General features: G+C 40.8%; 1 protein-coding gene across 1 annotated transcript in view; it reads right to left on the bottom strand.

Annotated features, from left to right (window-relative positions):
* The window catches only part of USP20 (ubiquitin specific peptidase 20), a 213,834-nt gene that overhangs the window by 141,536 nt on the left and 53,383 nt on the right, over window positions 1–18,915 (bottom strand). The window contains exons 7-13 of the mRNA XM_053695835.1: window positions 15,045–15,114; window positions 14,845–14,958; window positions 13,340–13,418; window positions 12,895–13,252; window positions 9,625–9,762; window positions 9,162–9,274; window positions 7,947–8,119 (exon numbers count right to left, since the gene is read on the bottom strand). Coding sequence (XP_053551810.1) covers window positions 7,947–8,119; window positions 9,162–9,274; window positions 9,625–9,762; window positions 12,895–13,252; window positions 13,340–13,418; window positions 14,845–14,958; window positions 15,045–15,114 — 1,045 coding nt within the window. The remainder of the gene's footprint in view (window positions 1–7,946; window positions 8,120–9,161; window positions 9,275–9,624; window positions 9,763–12,894; window positions 13,253–13,339; window positions 13,419–14,844; window positions 14,959–15,044; window positions 15,115–18,915) is intronic.

Raw genomic sequence — 18,915 nt, 5'->3', positions numbered from 1 at the left:
TAATGGGTCTCTGAAAGTACTATTCTTGAAAGGAATTGAAGTACATTTAGCTTAAGAAGAATTTGCTCTATCTACTTTTAAAAAGGATTCCCAAAGCTCCACGTTAGAAAACAGGCAGTGGGAACATCCTTTAAAAATTAGTAAAGAGAGTAAAAAGGAAAGTCCAAGTTTGTACTACTTTATAGAAATGATCACAGAAATGTCCTCTGGGACAAGAAAAATCTCAGAGGGCTTAAAAATAAAGTCAGTATGTTGAACTGATTTTTCTCTACAGACTTAGAGTCTGATTATCTAAAGGTCTCTGGGCTGGTGAGATTGTTTAAGAATGCTGCCAGTACTTCTATTTCCATGGTGGCATTCTATAAAGCCACTTTTTACCCTGAAAACAGGGTCTCTCGCTAAGGGCGTATACTGCATGTGCAAAAAAACCACAATTTGTATTTTGCACTTATATTTACAATTTTCTATGCAATTACTGTTTTTTTTACATAAAATGGGCTGAACTTTTGGGTGGCGGAGCCAAGTCACGAATGAAGATGGCTGCATTTTGCTAAGCTCTGAAGCCCTAAGCTCTCACAATAGCAAGATAGAACGGCCTTATGTTTTTGTTTTTTTTAAAAAAGACTAAAATGATATCCTAAGACCTTACAAAGCTGATCTGACAGACATCCACCTTTTAGCAGCTACTGACTACTCTAAAACCGTCAGGCGAGCCGGTGTGTCTAACGGCGCTGTGGAGAGGCGCGAAAATATTTACCCAAGGCATCTACCTGGCATAGCGAACTCTCTGAGGGACTCACGGCAAGGTACCTGGACCCTAATACCTACCGCTACTTACTACACCAAAACCCCCAGGAGAGCAGGTACGGTTGACAGCGCTGTGGAGAGGCACAAAAATAGCTGATCAAGGCACTTACCCGGCACAGAGGATTCACTATGAGACCCACAACAAGACACCTCGACTCTTAGACCCACTGCCGATTGCAAGACACTGTATCGGCTAGGACACTCACCGGAAGGCGCCCCTTTGCTGGGGCTGAGCTCGGAAGCAGAGCGGAGACAGCGGGTCATCACGTAAGTGGAGCGGCCTACCTCACCAGCGGTGCTGATCAGTAAAACACCTGCTGCAGTTGCTACGTGCAGCCGATCAAGACTGCTGTCATCTTAAAGCCCCAGTTGCCAAATAGCTCCTCAGGAGGCATAACGGAGCAAGGTAAGCTCTTACAGAGGGGCTGTAACCAGATAGACCTGTAGATCAGAGGCCATTGCTCCCATTGAACGTTGAGAGGCCTATATTGTTTCCTCACACTAAAGTAGACAAGCTTGACGAGCTTAACGTCTGCTTGTGAGTTGTGTAGGATATAACTGGGGCTCAGAACACAGATATACAATTGACAGCACAGCTTAGAAAGCTCTGATATTGTGCTTTGATACATTATTTGCAGAGTAGGACACCATCACATAGCTGCAGCTTCACAAAGGGTCCCCCCTGAGCTCACACACAGCTGCTCATATAAAAAAGTTTTGGGCCTGCTGTCTCTAAGATTATTGTCATTTGGCTGGCCGGAGTTGAGAGTCTGAGAGCCATATATAGGGCATAAAACTTGGAATGCTAAATAAAAAATCCAATAGGCCACCCAGAGGTACAATAAATACCAGTATGGAAAACTTTCTTGTCTCGGTAGACTCAACCCCTGGATCTAGCAGAGGCCAGCAAGACCCACGTAGGCAAACAGTAACAGCACCACCGCATAATACAGAAATTGTGCACAGTGGTTATGTCACCAAAGAGGACCTTAGGCACCTCTCATCCAAGGAGGACATTAAAGAAGCTATGCTTGACATAAAACAAATGTTCCGAAAACTTAAGGAAGATATAACAGCGTTGGATCAGAGTCAATCAGGTAGAGGAAAAGCAAGAGAGCTTGAGTTCAGATCTACAACATCAGTCCAACTGTGTGCAGGCACAAGAGGTTGCAGTACAAAGCCTTTTAGAGTGCATGGAAGACCTTGAGAACAGGAGTAGGAGGAATAATCTGAGGTTGCGGGGTATCCCTGAGACAGTGAGTCCATCGGCGCTACACACCTATCTTCAAGATCTTTTTAAGTTCATTAAAAACACCCCAGGGGCGGCTGAAGTTCAGATAGAGCGAGCCCACCGGGCTTTGCGCTCTAAGCCACCATCTAGAGCACCTCCTAGGGATGTAATTATTAAGTTCCTATCCTTCAGGGATAAAGAAGGATGTCTTTAAAAATGCCAGGAACAAGCACCCTATAACATACGACAGAACTGAGATACAGGTGTTTACAAACCTCTGCCCTACCACTCAGAAAAGAAGGGACCTGCGATTTATCACAACCCCCCTCAAGGAACAAAGAATCCCATATAGGTGGGGATTTCCGACATGCATCATCGCTACAAAAGATAATTCAACAGCGATCTTCAGAACAGCATCGGACCTACCGGCCTTCAATCAAGCATTAGGCCTAGCAATCAAACTTCCTCCATCTACAAAGAAACACAGAGAGGATCACAATCCAAATGATGACCATCCTGAATGAAAAAAGTGGTGAGCTTTTATGATGCTCCAAAACACAAATTACTAAAAACCTATGCATGCAAAAATAACATCGATTTTAAGCCTTGGTAAGCTGAAGAGTGCGCTTGTTGGATGAAAGGAATGTTAGGGCTAAGGGATGCCGCACTAAAGATGAAACACAGGGATAAAAAAAAAGTTCATCATAAATAAAAAAAAATTCAATAAAAATTATAAATGTAACTGTTTTACTGGCCAAAATGAGAAAATAGTGCAGAAAATACATAGGAAAGTATAATGACAATCCTGAGTATTTACAATAATTGTATTAAATAAACATAGTGCATGGCAGAAAGAAATGTGAAACGCGAATCCGTAATATAAATATGTGAAATTATGTACATACATATGCAGTTAATACCCCATCTGAGACCCCATCTAGGGTAAGCATAAACATTATAAGACTTGCAATAAACATAATATATATACATACACACACACATATATATACATACATATATATATATATATATATATATATATATATATATATATATATATATATATATATATACACACACATATATATATAGGTAGAAGGTTGGAAGGTTTGTGATTAACTTCCAGAAGTAGTTTTTGTGTCACTACCCAGTACCCCATACTCATCTCTCTTTTAGTCCTGGCTCAATGAGGGGGAAAATGGGTCACAAGTCGATCTGGAGCACCTCTATTCTTAACCTTCTCCTTTGGAGGCAAAGATAAGACTGGGATACCAGAGAGGTGGGAAGGATTAAAAGCTCCTGGAATGTAGGGTATTTTTGCCTCCTCCTAGCAGCCAGCAGTCGAATCACAGGTATAATGGCTTGTGGACTCTCACCACCTTATCTAAGAAAACAGAATTTATGCTTACCTGATAAATTACTTTCTCTTACGGTGTATCCAGTCCACGGATTCATCCTTACTTGTGGGATATTCTCAATCCCTACAGGAAGTGGCAAAGAGAGCACACAGCAGAGCTGTCCATATAGCTCCCCTCAGGCTCCGCCCCCCCAGTCATTCGACCGACGGTTAGGAGAAAAAGGAGAAACCATAGGGTGCAGTGGTGACTGTAGTTTTACAAAATTAAATTTGAACCTGACTTAATTGCCAGGGCGGGCCGTGGACTGGATACATCGTAAGAGAAAGTAATTTATCAGGTAAGCATAAATTCTGTTTTCTCTTACATGGTGTATCCAGTCCACGGATTCATCCTTACTTGTGGGATACCAATACCAAAGCTTTAGGACACGGATGAAGGGAGGGAACAAGTCAGGTAACCTAAACGGAAGGCACCACTGCTTGGAAAACCTTTCTCCCAAAAATAGCCTCCGAAGAAGCAAAAGTATCGAATTTGTAAAATTTGGCAAATGTATGCAGTGAAGACCAAGTCGCTGCCTTACAAATCTGTTCAACAGAAGCCTCATTCTTGAAAGCCCATGTGGAAGCCACAGCTCTAATGGAATTAGCTGTAATTCGTTCAGGAGGCTGCTGTCCAGCAGTCTCATAAGCCAATCGGATGATGCTTTTCAGCCAGAAGGAAAGAGAGGTAGCAGTCGCTTTCTGACCTCTCCTCTTACCAGAATAGACAACAAACAAAGATGATGTTTGTCTGAAATCTTTAGTTGCCTTTAAATAGAATTTTAAAGCACGAACCACATCAAGATTGTGTAACAGTCGTTCCTTCTTAGAAACTGGATTAGGACACAGAGAAGGAACAAGAATTTCCTGGTTAATATTCTTATTAGAAACCACTTTTGGAAGGAAACCAGGTTTGGTACGTAAAACAACCTTATCTGAATGGAACACCAGATAGGGTGAATTACACTGCAAAGCAGACAATTCAGAAACTCTTCGAGCAGAAGAAATAGCTACCAAAAACACCACATACTCTTTACCCTCCCGTGGAGATGCAACTTGTTAGAGCGGCAAAGAGAATGACTGGGGGGGCGGAGCCTGAGGGGAGCTATATGGACAGCTCTGCTGTGTGCTCTCTTTGCCACTTCCTGTAGGGATTGAGAATATCCCACAAGTAAGGATGAATCCGTGGACTGGATACACCATGTAAGAGAAATAATGTATAATGTTATTTATTTTAATAAACACAGTTGTAAACAGTAGTGTGTGTGTGTGTGTGTGTTTTCTAAACAAAAAAGAAGGGGTTATCAAAAAAGGTAATTCGGTATATTTATATAACATTGATCTGCACATAGGGGCTCCCATGGCCTCTACTCAAATAAATTAATAATTATTCAGGTGATCACTATTACTACAGGGGAATGTTTTTAAGAAGGGACTTCTGGACTTTAAATGTAGGGGTGTTTCTAAGCCTTTTTATGAACTATTACATGCCTAGACCCCCTACCTACTAAATATGTGTTTTTTTTATTTTATTTATTTTTTCATTTTTTTATGCTATTTCTTTGATGGTGTTGAGAGTCCACATGTAATTACTCCTGGGAATTTACTCCTCGCCATTAGGGGGAAGGCAAAGACTCCAAAAACACCAATAGCACTTAAACCCTCCCACCTCACTGGTAAACCAGAAATAACAGCCAGATGTGTGCTGAAAAAAAAAACTATAAATAACCTATATAAGTGTCCAAAATAAATATTAAAGGGTCAACACATGGTGACCAAAACTCAACATGTGCTAAAAAAACAACAAAGTGCATATAAAAACTAAAAGGTCCCCCCTTATTGTTCAAAAAAGTATGCCTAAAGTAAAAGTCTGACGTCTATCTGCGATCAAAATGTCTGTGTTACCAAAGATTTTATATTTATTTCGGACCCTACCGATAGGCATCCCGAATTGTGATCTAGACAATCTCCAAGCTTGCATTAACAATTTTATAAGAGGGACCAAAATGTCTGTGTTACCAAAGATTTTATATTTATTTCGGACCCTACCGATAGGCATCCCGAATTGTGATCTAGACAATCTCCAAGCTTGCATTAACAATTTTATAAGAGGGACTAAAAAAGCTAGAATTCCTAAACCAATATTTACGAGACATAGGCAACTGGGAGGCCTGGGCGCACCAAATCTCAGACACTACTTCCAAGCAGCTAGGTTAGCCCAAACTACTCTCCTTAACAAAACGGAAGATGAGATAAGATGGACCACGTTGGAGTCAGACATAAATAAACTATATCCTCAAGAGCTGGCTCTGTGGGACCCACATAGAGCTCAAACCCAAAAACTTAATAAATTCCCAATTACAGATTACATGCTCAAAGCTTGGTCCACTCTTGTCTCGTCTCTCAAAATTCTCCCTAACAGATCCCTCAAGACCCCCCTAAAGTAAAAGTCTGTGTAAAAAGATGTCCCCTGGCTATGATGTGCTTGATGCTGAATGTTTGAAAAAGGCTGCACGAAGTCGGCTGAAACGCGCTGCACAATACTGCTACACGGACTGATTTTGTCCTTCTTGGGCTTCCATACCTGCCCACGTTTGCCCGCAAAAGTCGAACAGTCCACTCGCACACAAGGAACAAACGCTGTTATACACTGCAGTTGGAAGGATATATAATCCACTACAGAGAGATGACAAGAAGTGAATAACACAAGACTGATTTCTCTCTATACTGTTCTTGGGTTTACTACATGACTTTTGGATCAATTGTGGCACTATCCCTTTCTTTTCAGAACGTTTTCATTTACGCTAACCTTAGAAACTCTGACGTCCATTCCTAGGAATCAGGAGTCCAATTACGATTTGCTTTGGGAATTATCATATGCTATTTTGATTTTCCTTTTATCACAGAGTTTCTGTAGGTTTTATGCAGCCGCATTGTCATTATTTTAACATTTTAGGTGTTATGTCATTTATATGATTTTAGGATTTTTGATTATATATATTTTTATTAGATTGGAGAATCTAAGTATTCAGGTTTGTGCTCTTTTACTTATGTGCTTATAGAATTAAACCTCTTTTTTTCCTACCCGTTGTATCAATACATAGACACGTCTCACAAAGCATGTTTCCAGTTCAGTGTTATTTTTACTTAGTAACCAAGGTATTGCTTTGTAGCGCTCCCTTATCCTTCCATTTTTTGTACTTGATGCTGAATGTACCTGCTAATAACCTGTGGGCTATGTATGTGCAAGAAAAATGTTCACTTACCTGAGAAGCACCTACTCTTTACGGTGCTTACCAGCTACAGAGGATAACAGCTCCAAGTAGTTACCCCATTCAGTGCTGTATGCGTGATAGCAGAAGATCCAAGTGTGGAGTTTATCGAAGAACCAACAGGAGGAGGTTAAGGGACCAGTCCCCACTACACCTGTGGCAGGGCCAGTGACTAGCTCCTTACTGGGAGTGATTATGTCACTATCCAATACTCCAATCTCCAAACATCAGCTCTCTAAGGGGGAAAATGGGCCTTAAATCGGTCTGAGGACCTCTCTCAACGTAGAATCTGGAGCACCTCAATTCTTCACCTTTCTCCTTTGGAATCAAATATAAAAGACTGGTTTACACGTGAGGTGGGAAGGTCAAGTGCTCTTGGAGTTTTTGGAATCTTTGCCTTCTCCTAGTGACCATGAGTAGATGTCCCAGGAGTAATAACTTGTAGACTCTCACCACCTGTATGAAAGAAAATGTGTACCCCAAGTTACCCACCATTTGAAAGATCAGGCAATTGCCTTTCAAGTTAGAGGTCTTCAGGGTTTCTAGGGATGAGATTGAGGGGTCTGAACACTTTCCCCCTCTACAGCAACCTGGCACTTCCGGTGACTTGTGACATCACCACGCATGGATGTGGTAATATCACCAGTGTCCCCAGATTCCCCCGGCAATGCTGTGCCACTAGATCACCAGGTATTCTGTGGTAAGTGCAAGGGGTGTGATGAGCTCCAAAAGCACCCACCCTCGGGCAAGACGACATATGGTTGCCATCCACACTAAAAGCATTGTGCAGATGATGACCACTTCGTCATATGCAGCGAAGGGGTTAAACACGAGAGTCAATTGATGATGATAATGTATTTGCATAGCCAAAAATATCAGGTAATTATAAGTGCAGTTAACCATTTCATGCAATTCTAAGTAATTTTATGATTACATTTTCTTTTTTAAAATAAGTCCTAGTTTTATAAATGAACATTCTGATGATCAAATCTATTTTGAGTGGTTGCTCATTTGTTAGATTTTAAACATATGATCTGAGTGATCTTTTAAACTTATTAAATAAATGAAAAATCTGTGCATTCAGCAAATCAGCGCTGCACAAAGCAGGATGAGCGTGTTTGTTAAAAATCAAGGTGAAAAATAAAAACAGTGAAAAGCTGAGACGACTGCTAAATTGTGCCCATACAAGGTATAGAGGGGCTTAATGTGCCACAAGAACCTACAAGCGGTGGGAGGGTACCTGCGAATGTAGTCCATCAGGAAGGAGAGCCAGCCCTGGTAATTGTAGTTATCGTTGCACGTGCCAACCTTGGCCACTGAGTTCTGGTGGATGGTGGAGTGAAGCTTTGCCAGGTCTTCTTTTCCTGGGATTGGCAGTGACAGATCCTGGAAGGTCTCAATGGTGGTGGACACCTGTTGGGCAAACAAAATAAATTCTAGCAAGTTACAAGCAGCAGCTATCAAGGTCTTGTGCCACATGCTGGTAATGGGCACCACAGAATACACAATGTGTACAAGACAGAGATACAGTTATGGTGACCGCATCTCCTATACGTTGGTAAAATGCCCCTTCCTTCTTGCTTCTATCCCAAAACTAACATTATTTCTTATTAAAGGCACACAGTACTAAAAGTGTTTGTCATCTATATGAAAGAACAGCATTTAAACATGCATTAAATATATAACCAGTATCAGTTATGCACTTTCAACTAATACTTAGTGAACATAAGCATAAAGCATCTATCAACCAATGAAAATTAGCATAAAGTATCTCTCAACCAACGAGCATTAGCAGGAAGTATCTCTCAACCAACGAGCATTAGCAGGAAGTATCTCTCAACCAACGAGCATTAGCAGGAAGTATCTCTCAACCAACGAGCATTAGCAGGAAGTATCTCTCAACCAACGAGCATTAGCAGGAAGTATCTCTCAACCAACGAGCATTAGCAGGAAGTATCTCTCAACCAACGAGCATTAGCAGGAAGTATCTCTCAACCAATGAGCATTAGCAGGAAGTATCTCTCAACCAATGAGCATTAGCAGGAAGTATCTCTCAACCAATGAGCATTAACAGGAAGTACCTACAAGCCAATAAGCATCAGTAGGCGGGTAATAAATGCAGCTGTATTAGCTTCAATTTAAAAGAAAATAACTTTTACTTTACATTTTTCCATGCAAAAAAATAAATTAATAAAAAGCATGTTTAGATGCAGCTTATTCATACAGACAACAGCATTCGTTTGAGTGTTATTTTAATAAGACTTCCTTTTTAAATGACCTTAAAGAACTTACTTGTAGCCCTTAACCAGCATGTTCTTATCAAGAGATTCTGACATGAATATTCTGTATACCATGAAATGCCAGACTAACGGATAACTACATCACCCTCTTTCCACTATATAGAATAAGTTAAGGTGTTAACCATACCCTGCCTTGTGTAAAACCAAGAACGTACCCTGTCACAGGTTAAGCACTGAACCAGGCTTAAGATGGATCCATCAAAGATATCAGAAATCACACTGCGGTACCGGACCTCAGACCGGCGCTTTCCACCTTTAAGAACTTGCGCTGTAAACATAAGGTAGAAAAATAAAAAATACATCTGAGACAGACCTGCATGAAGCCTGCTAAATGTAACATGAGCAGATATATTGAGGTCTGAACCACAGACATAACAAAAGAGTACTGGGTAGTATGCAGCGGATCTGATAATGTGTGCACAAAGCTACTGACTGCACGCACACAAACTGCTATACCAGCGGGTCACAATGTTTGTACACATTCACACACATATATATATATATATATATATATATATATATATATATATATATATATATATATATTATAATAATAATAATAATAAGTATTCCTACAGATTGCAGATAAATATTTACCCACTTTTCTTTTGCAGTTACCTTTCTTTAAAACATAGGAGTGTCCAGTGCGTAGCGGGCTTGAGCGAGGGGGGCTGCTGGAGAGTTTTGGATGTGCATCAGGTGGGTGCGGACTGCACGGTCTAGAGGAGCAGTGCATATATGCCTCGTTATCAGGTTCTAAAAGAGGATAAAGCATAGAAAGTTAAAAACTACACTTATGCTTACCTGATGACTTTCTTTCATGTTGGCGGGAGTCCATGAGTTCATCACATTTGGGCTCATGCTTCACATCCATTGCCCATAGGGAAAACGTTACTAGTCCACTCAATGTTAAACAATAGAGATTTATTTATTTTTTTACGGATAAAGTCAGATATCCAGAAATCCTAGGAATATCCGGGTAAAACAGACATTACCCAAGCGGCTGTGGGTAAAGCCTGATGTACTAGGATTAAGCAATATCTGACTTTACCCATAACACACACAATATATATATAGAGAGCACCCTCAACTCCAAAAGCAAATGCCAGGGTGCCATCAGGTAAATATAAAGACAAAGAAAGGCACTCTCTGGTCTTTTTAGTGAGTAGCTTTAATGAATAAAGTGTGACGTTTCGGGGAAACACTCCCCTTCCTCAGACGTCTATATATATATATATATATATATATATATATATATATATATATATATATCCTACCAGTAGAGGGCAAAACTAGCCAGGCAAGAGGGCCTCAGTACCTTCATGATGAAATCTGCCTCAGAAGAGCCATAAAAGCCAAACTGGTAAAACTTAGCAAACCAGGTAGCTATATAACAAATCTGGTCAAGAAAAGCCACTACTCTAGGTGAATGAGCAGTAATATGCTCAGGAGGGAACTTACCAACTACCCGACAGGACTTGAGCCTTAAGGTTGCTATAGTGGTAGCTGCAGCCTTGTGAAGTTTACAGGGTCCAAAAAGAAAGTCTGAAAAACGTGTAACTTACACATGCACTTAAGAGCACGACCCACAACCAGGTTGTGAAGGAGATACTCCGTAGAGTACTTAGGACCTGGACACAAACAAAGGAACCTGATGCAACCTCATAAAGGTTATCTCACCAAACAGACATGGCCGTCACCACACAGGCCAAGCTGATAGCTGGGCAAGATAGATGGCCCGCAAGCTAAAGGGAAAGCCTTCAAGTTTCTGGTCCATTGGCTCTTTGAAGGAGATGCTATCATATCCTCTAAGCAAGAAACATAGTTTTAAACTTAGCAGAGGAACAAAAGTGTACTCCTGGGTTGCTCCACTCCTTAGACACCAGTTCAGACATTGATTTAGGTATAGGGAAGGTAGTGAGCGGTTAACGAACAGACTTAAAAAGAATCTATCAAGCACCTTAGTACTAGCTTTAGGAGGGTTGCTGGGTTTATCCAAATCCAAGGTGCTTAACATTTCTTTTAATAATGCAAGTATATGTTCCAACCAGATGTTAAAGGACACATCCTCGCCCACTGTTTGTTTTTAAAGTGAAGTTTAAGTGATCAAACATGTAAGAAAGGTTGCTAAACTCACCTTTTCTGTTCCAATGCACATAGCTAAACTCAGCAGCTCCAGCCGCCCTTCTACCAATGTGGTGCAGCTAGCACCTCTAAACCAATAGCCGTGCGTGCATACAGAACACTGTCAGCTGACATGCACAGCTATTGGTTCTGAGGTACAAACGTCACCTTATTGAAGGAGATCAATGTGCCGTGAGTTTAGCGATGTGCAACGGCACAGAAAAGGTGAGTTTAGCACCATTTTTTACATGTATGATCACTTAAAGTCCACTTTATTTTTAGTGATGATAAATCCTAGCGTTTGTTGTAAGCTTGAATTTACCATCACTTTAAAACTGTGCAAATTCATTGTGTAATACCCTCAGACCATGTACAAATACTATAGCTCCTCCCACTAGACAGTAAGTATAATACCACATGTGATGATTTGTACACTCCCACCATCATTTGAAAGAAAATGGTAATACGCAGCAACAAAATCTTAATTGTGCATTACAATTTCTTGCAAGGCATGACAGAGTACTATGTAGCATAATGAGTTTAAAAAAAGTTATGCATCACCATGCTATGTTAAAATATACTAAAGCCCTGGTTTTCAAAACTAGTCCTAAGACCTTCCTAACAGGCCAGGTGAAATAATCAGCTGATTAGAAAAACGTGGTTATTTTACCTGCTATCATCCAAAGTAATCCTGAAAACCTGGTCTGTTGGGGAGGCCTGAGAACAGGTTTGAAAACCAGGGTACTAAAGCTATACCATCAACCCAGAATGAACCACTGCTATACTATAGAGCAACAGACTGTACTTGTAATTTTTACATTGTGGGATATATACTTTACATAGTAGGATCCTTAAATGAGACATAGTGTTCTAGATTAGTGTAATGGAGGAGACCTAAATCCTAGAGAACCCTGCTGTGTGAACAAAACTATTGTATTTATTGTTAAAATAGTAAATACATATATTGTTATTTATTAAGAGTCTTTCATATTGCTAATAAAACGCACCTGACTTGCATTGCACACCATCCACTATGCTATATATGGTTGTTTCCAAGCTACTGTATTTGTAGTGGTGGTATAGTTTGTATCATACTTCTAGGTGAATCAGTTTTGTGCAAAAAACAAATAAACAGGCTTTCAGCCAAAACGCATCAGCTGTGTTTGCTGACCCCTCCATTATTTGTATTCACTGTGTGCTTTGGATGTTTTAAATATTTTTACAATAAAGCATTGGAAATGTTATGAACCTTCCGAACTGCTGCTCCTGTTTATTTGTTTTTTGCACTATGGATTGACCTTATTAGTGCAGCACAGGCATCAAAATATACCTTGATCCCGTCACAGCCCATGTCCTCTGGATAGGACAGGGCTACGGCAACAGAGCCGTCTTTGAACCAATCCCAATCATGCCGGTGAAGAAGCCACGCCCCTGTGACATCCGAAAAAGGGTGCCGAAGCGAACGGTTGAATCGAGCTGGAGGCTCAAGCTATCCAAGCAGCTTTGTTTGTAGGTCGACTTGCACCAGAAGGGTAAGCGTTTATACTCAGCGCAACCCACAGCACTTGCACTTTATGACCGGATGGGTCACTTGAAATTGGGGTAAGCCATAAAAGCCGTGTTTGTTCTCTGGGAATATTGAACCGTTTATATCTAACTGACAACGTCAAGAAGTTCACCTGTACTCTACCCTCTGCATTCTCATTTGCATTTGTTATTAATTTGGATTGTTTGAATCAGTTTTGTGATCATAATGCTTTTTACCTGGTATCATTGCTGTATCCACATCTGCATCCTCATCAGCCTGCTCAGAGCTGGTCCTGCGGTGACAATACGATAACCTTCTCTCTTTCAGCCTCTCCTTCTCTGACAGCCCCCTCCCAGCCTCCTCTCGGATTAGCAGCTCCATCTCTGCCTGCAAACCAACCATTCCACCCCCATCAGCATCTCCCGTCTCCCCGCCAGAGTCACAAGACAGGAAGTCCTCTTCTGTCGTGCCATGATCCCCTTCCCTCTGTTCTTCCCTCTCTTCCTCATCTCGCTCCTTACACTCAGTATGCACCGGTTCTTTCAGCTCCTCATGAAGCTGGTCCATCAGGCAGCGTAGGAACTCCTGAGTGTCCTTGAGGGAAACAAACAGAGCAGATTGTAAAGTAACAGCCGTCAAGGTGCTCAGGGTTAAATACTGATGATCATTATTCTAACTCACCTGCTGGGCATATCCCCGAAACAAAGGGTTAATCAGTTTAATCCCATGAGACAGACTAGAAGGAACCACATAGCTGGGCCTGTGTGTTGAGAGGAGACACTTGTCATTTCATTATTTCCCCTTTGCTTGATTTTGTATCTCTCTTAGGGCCAGATCCGTATAAATAATAAGCCCAAACGTTTCAATAAGAGCATATCTAAATAGTAAACTTATAGAAACTCTTAGAGATATTAAACTCAAAATATAATTCCCTAAAAATGTTTAATAATGCTTAAAAATGTATTCCTATCATTTTAATCAACTGCCCCCACGAAGGCTGGAGTGCATCCTGCAGGATCCAGAACCCTGACCCTGAAACATGCTATGCAGTGACTGATTAGTGCAGGATCTTGATTTTATCTGTACCTAATTGGGAATAGCAAAGGAGATACAATGTATTTTTTACACAGTCATGACTGACAAATCGTCTCTTGGGAATGCTGGGGACATGTAATCTACATGACCAATCCCTGGATCTACATTTGTTTTAGCCCTAACAAGAAGATCATAGAGGAAACAGCTGATTCAGGCAAATAACTGCTTGCGCAGTTGCTATAACCCATTTAGGAAATGTTATGCTAACCCAACCACTCAATGTCACACTGCTCACATGCCTGCACTGGGGTTTACAGCGTAACATCTACTCACGTGCCTGCACTGGGGGTTATAGAATGAAATCTGCTCACGTGCCTGCACTGGGGGTTATAGAATAAAATCTACTCACGTGCCCGCACTGGGGGTTATAGAATAAAATCTGCTCACGTGCCTGCACTGGGGGTTATAGACTAAAATCTGCTCACGTGCCTGCACTGGGGGTTATAGAATAAAATCTGCTCACGTGCCTCACAGGAATGAACAACCAGCTCAATACCATTTCTCTCTAGTCTCCCTATGTAAAAAAGGGTAACCCAGACGTGGACCCCTTGCTCAGTGTGCTTAGAGGAATATGGCTACACCTCACTGACGAGGCTCAATGAAGGCCGAAACGATCGTCTGGGGTTGCCGTGTTCCTTGTTCAGAGAGGAGTTGCCTGGTATTTTGGCGCTGGACTGGCCGTAATAGGCGGGGTCAGACTGATATACTACAGGAGAATTCTACTCTGTGAAAAGCATTACTGGGCTAAAAGAAGTTGCACCCAGGTGGTGAATCGCCAGGCTAACAATGGTATTGAGCTGGTTGTTCGTTCCTGTGAGTCAGTCTCAGTCTCTCTCTCTCAGTCTCTCTCTCTCTCTCTCTTTCTCTCTCTCTCTATATATATATATATATATATATACACACATACACATACATCAAGAGGGACAAGTATACTGTGCTACAGCTGTTACCACTTTGCATAAGTACAGTTTTGAATACAATGTCCACACCCCTGTACAATAAACTAGCACTTGTTATTCCTATTGCATCTAAAACATTATTTGCAGTGTTTTAGTAACAAGACTACTGCTCTAGAAGGGAATGGGCCTTACCGCTTCTTGTGCCAGAGCTCGGAGATCAGCTTCTGATAGCCTTTGCACAACGCCGGCTTCTTGTCAGTCCGGACCAGCCCCCCACACTCCAAGAAGAACTGTGTCAGTGGTGGACTGCAGAGAGGAAAGGGTTAATGAGGCAGCTTGCAGAAGGTTTAGACTGGTAAAGAGTATACACAACATGGCCGGGCTAGTATTACCAGTTAGACAGAGCCTGCAGCGCGGCGTTCATGTAACACGAATTTCCAATGTTCTTCATTCCCGTAAGGCCTACAAAGACAGCGTGAGAAATGGCTCTAGTACTGATGTGATCAGATATAGATAACGTTACCATTTGTGACAGTAGGTCGGATACAGAGAATGTGTGCACGTGCTACTAGAGACACTGGAGCTTGTGACATCCCATAAACATACATTATTAGCACTTTCTTTTGTGAGTCAGACAGAACATACAATTTAAAAAAAAGTTTCCAATTTACTTCTATTATTACATTTGCTTTGTTCCTATGATATCCTTTGTTGAAGAGTATACCTAGGTAGGTGTCTTGAAAAACTGCCACCATATAGTGATCCAGACACATGCCCGCTCCTGAGCTTAACTGTGCTTTTCAAGAAAAGATATCAAGAGACTGAAGCAAATTAGATAATAGAAGTATATTAGAAATGTATTTTAAAATTGCTACACAATCTGAATCATGGAAGAAACTATTTGGGTTTTATGTCCGTTTAAAGGGACAGAAAGAAGGACTTATGCACATGGTACTAGAGAGACGGAACCTTGTGACATCCCATAAACATACATTAAATGGACAGTAAGAAGGAACTGCACATGGTACTAGAGACGGAACCTTGTGACATCCCATAAACATACATTAAAGGGACAGTAAGAAGGAACTGCACATGGTACTAGAGAGACGGAACCTTGTGACATCCCATAAACCTACATTAAAGGGACAGTAAGAAGGAACTGCACATGGTACTAGAGAGACGGAACCTTGTGACATCCCATAAACATACATTAAAGGGACAGTAAGAAGGAACTGCACATGGTACTAGAGAGACGGAACCTTGTGACATCCCATAAACATACATTAAAGGGACAGTAAAGTCACAATTAAACTTTCATGGTTGAAAAGTTGCTTAAAATTAAATGCTCTTCTGAACAATGAAAGTTTAATTTGGACTTTACTGACCCTTTAAGGGCATGAAATGATGCAGAATAGAGACAGGAGTCTGTAGTTACAATAGAGGGGGAATGAGAGAGAGTGAGGGCAATAGGGCCCAATGATCAAAACGCTGTCGTGTCAGAAATGAAAAACCTAGCCGACTCGCGCAGGGGCTGCCCTTAGGGAATTCTAGAAAAAAGGGGCTGTCCCTGCAAATGGCGAGACGTCTCCTATAGAACGATACGGAGCTCACTGGAAAGAGACGCACTGGGGAGAGTGAAGTTAGCAGAGGGTGAACTTTATAAATGAAATCCTTCAGCCAATACTAATGAGATTCCTCTGCTTGCAGCGTATAGTATCTTACAATCGCCTCTTTCTTCTTATGCTTGTGTTTATCTCTTAGGGGGATTAAGTGTTTTGTGTATTTTCACACAATCTCACCAACTTTTAGTTTGCAAAAAAAAAAAAAAAACACAGCGAGATCTACAGGGCAAAGCATTTAAAGAATAAACTAGACCTGACACAGAAACGTCATCTACACCAATGGAACATGCCTGGCAAGCCCACTAGCAGAGGTGGGGAAACTTATTTTACATTTTTCTGACATAGAGCTAAAAAAAACCTGTTATACAGTCATGTGATCTATCGTATTTACCTTATGCAAACTTGAGGGAGCTTCCCGCTGCAATTATCTCTCATATTCTCTACAAAAACGCGTTACGTGCATGGCACTTAGCTTATAGGTACCTGAAACGCACTTATTCAATCCCCAGATATATACTAGTAGCAGGTAATCCAGAATTCCCTGCAGGATCGGAAACAAGACAATTTGTTTATGAAGGGAGAGAGGAATTAGAGTTGTAGGGGATGTCCTGGACCCTCTGTCTCGCACAGTGAGACCTTTCCAAACTCTTCAGTTCCAATATCATATTACACAAACTTATTTTTTTGCTTACTTACAACTCAGGAATTACATATATGGTCTTATTTTCCATGACTCAGCTTCCTGGGCCACCCCTCTGTACGCTATTCCCCAAAGGACAGTGTTCTAGGCCAGGGGTCAGCAACCTTGGCACTCCACATGTTTTAGAACTACATTTCCCATAATGCTGAGACACTTTAGGCTGTCTGAGCATCATGGGAAATGTAGTTTCAAAACATCTGGGGAGCCAAGGTTGCTGACCCCTGTTCTAGGCGACCTGTTAGACCACTGGTTTTCAAACCTGTCCCCAGGCCTCCCTAACGGGCCACATTTTGAGGATATCTGAACTAGAGCACAGGTGAAATAACATAATTTATGTAAGAACTTACCTGATAAAATAATTTCTTTCATATTGGCAAGAGTCCATGAGCTAGTGACGTATGGGATATACAATCCTACCAGGAAGGGCAAAGTTTCCCAAACCTCAAAATGCCTATAAATACACCCCTCACCACACCCACAATTCAGTTTAAAGAATAGCCAAGTAGTGGGGTGATAGAAAAAGGAGTAAAAAGCATAAAAAAAAGGAACTGGAAATAATTGTGCGTTATACAAAAAATCATAACCACCATAAAAAGGGTGGCCCTCATGGATTCTTGCCAATATGAAAGAAATGAATTTATCAGGTAAGTTTTTACATAAATTTTCTTTCATGTAATTGGCAAGAGTCCATGAGCTAGTGACATATGGGATAGTAATACCCAAGATGTGGAACTCCACAGAAGAGTCACTAGAGAGGGAGGGATAAAAAAATAATAAGTCATTTTCCGCTGAAAAAATTAAATCCACAACCCAAAAAATAAGTTTTTCTCATAACTGAAAAGAAAAAAACATTTTTTTTAAAAAAGCAGAGGAATCAAACTGAAACAGCTGCCTGAAGAACTTTTCTACCAAAAACTGCATCTGTAGAGGCAAATATATCAAAACGGTAGAATTTAGTAAATGTATGCAAAGAAGACCAAGTTGCTGCTTTGCAAATCTGATCAACTGAAGCTTCATTCTTAAAAGCCCACGAAGTGGAGACTGATCTAGTAGAATGAGCTGTGATTCTCTGAGGCGGGGCCTGACCCGACTCCAATAAGCCTGATGAATCAAAAGCTTTAACCAAGATGCCAAGGAAATGGTAGAAGCTGCCTGACCTTTCCTAGAACCAGAAAAGACAATAAATAGACTAGAAGTCTTCCTGAAATCTTTAGTAGATTCAACATAATATTTCAAAGCTATTACAACATTCAGAGAATGTAAGGATCTCTCCAAAGAATTCTTAGGATTAGGAGACAAAGAGGGAACAACAATTTCCCTATTAATATTGTTAAAATTCATAACCTTAGGTAGAAATTTAAATGAAGTCCGCAAAACTGCCTTATCCTGATGGAAAATCAGAAAAGGAGACTCACAAGAAAGAGCAGATAATTTGGAAACTCTTCTAGCAGAAGAGATGGCCAAAAGGAACAACACTTTCCAGGAAATTAGTTTAATGTCCAAAGAAACTCTTCTAGTAGAAGAGATGGCCAAAAGGAACAACACTTTCCAAGAAATTAGTTTAATGTCCAAAGAATGCATAGAGTCAAAAGGAGGAGCCTGTAAAGTCTTCAAAACCAAATTAAGACTTCAAGGAGGAGAGATTGATTTAATGACAGGCTTGATACGGACCAAAGCCTGTACAAAACAGTGAATATCAGGAAGTTTAGCAATCTTTCTGTGAAATAAAATAGAAAAAGCAGAGATTTGTCCCTTCAAGGAACTTGCAGACAAACCTTTATCCAAACCATCCTGAAGAAACTGTAAAATTCTAGGAATTCTAAATTAATGCCAGGAGAATATATGAGAAGAACACCATGAAATATAAGTCTTCCAAACTCGATAATAAATCTTCCTAGAGACAGATTTACGAGCCTGTAACATAGTATCAATCACTGAGTC

This window comes from Bombina bombina, chromosome 12 (assembly GCF_027579735.1).
Source record: "Bombina bombina isolate aBomBom1 chromosome 12, aBomBom1.pri, whole genome shotgun sequence".
Lineage (NCBI taxonomy): Eukaryota > Metazoa > Chordata > Amphibia > Anura > Bombinatoridae > Bombina > Bombina bombina.
This window is presented reverse-complemented; position numbering and strand designations above follow the sequence as displayed.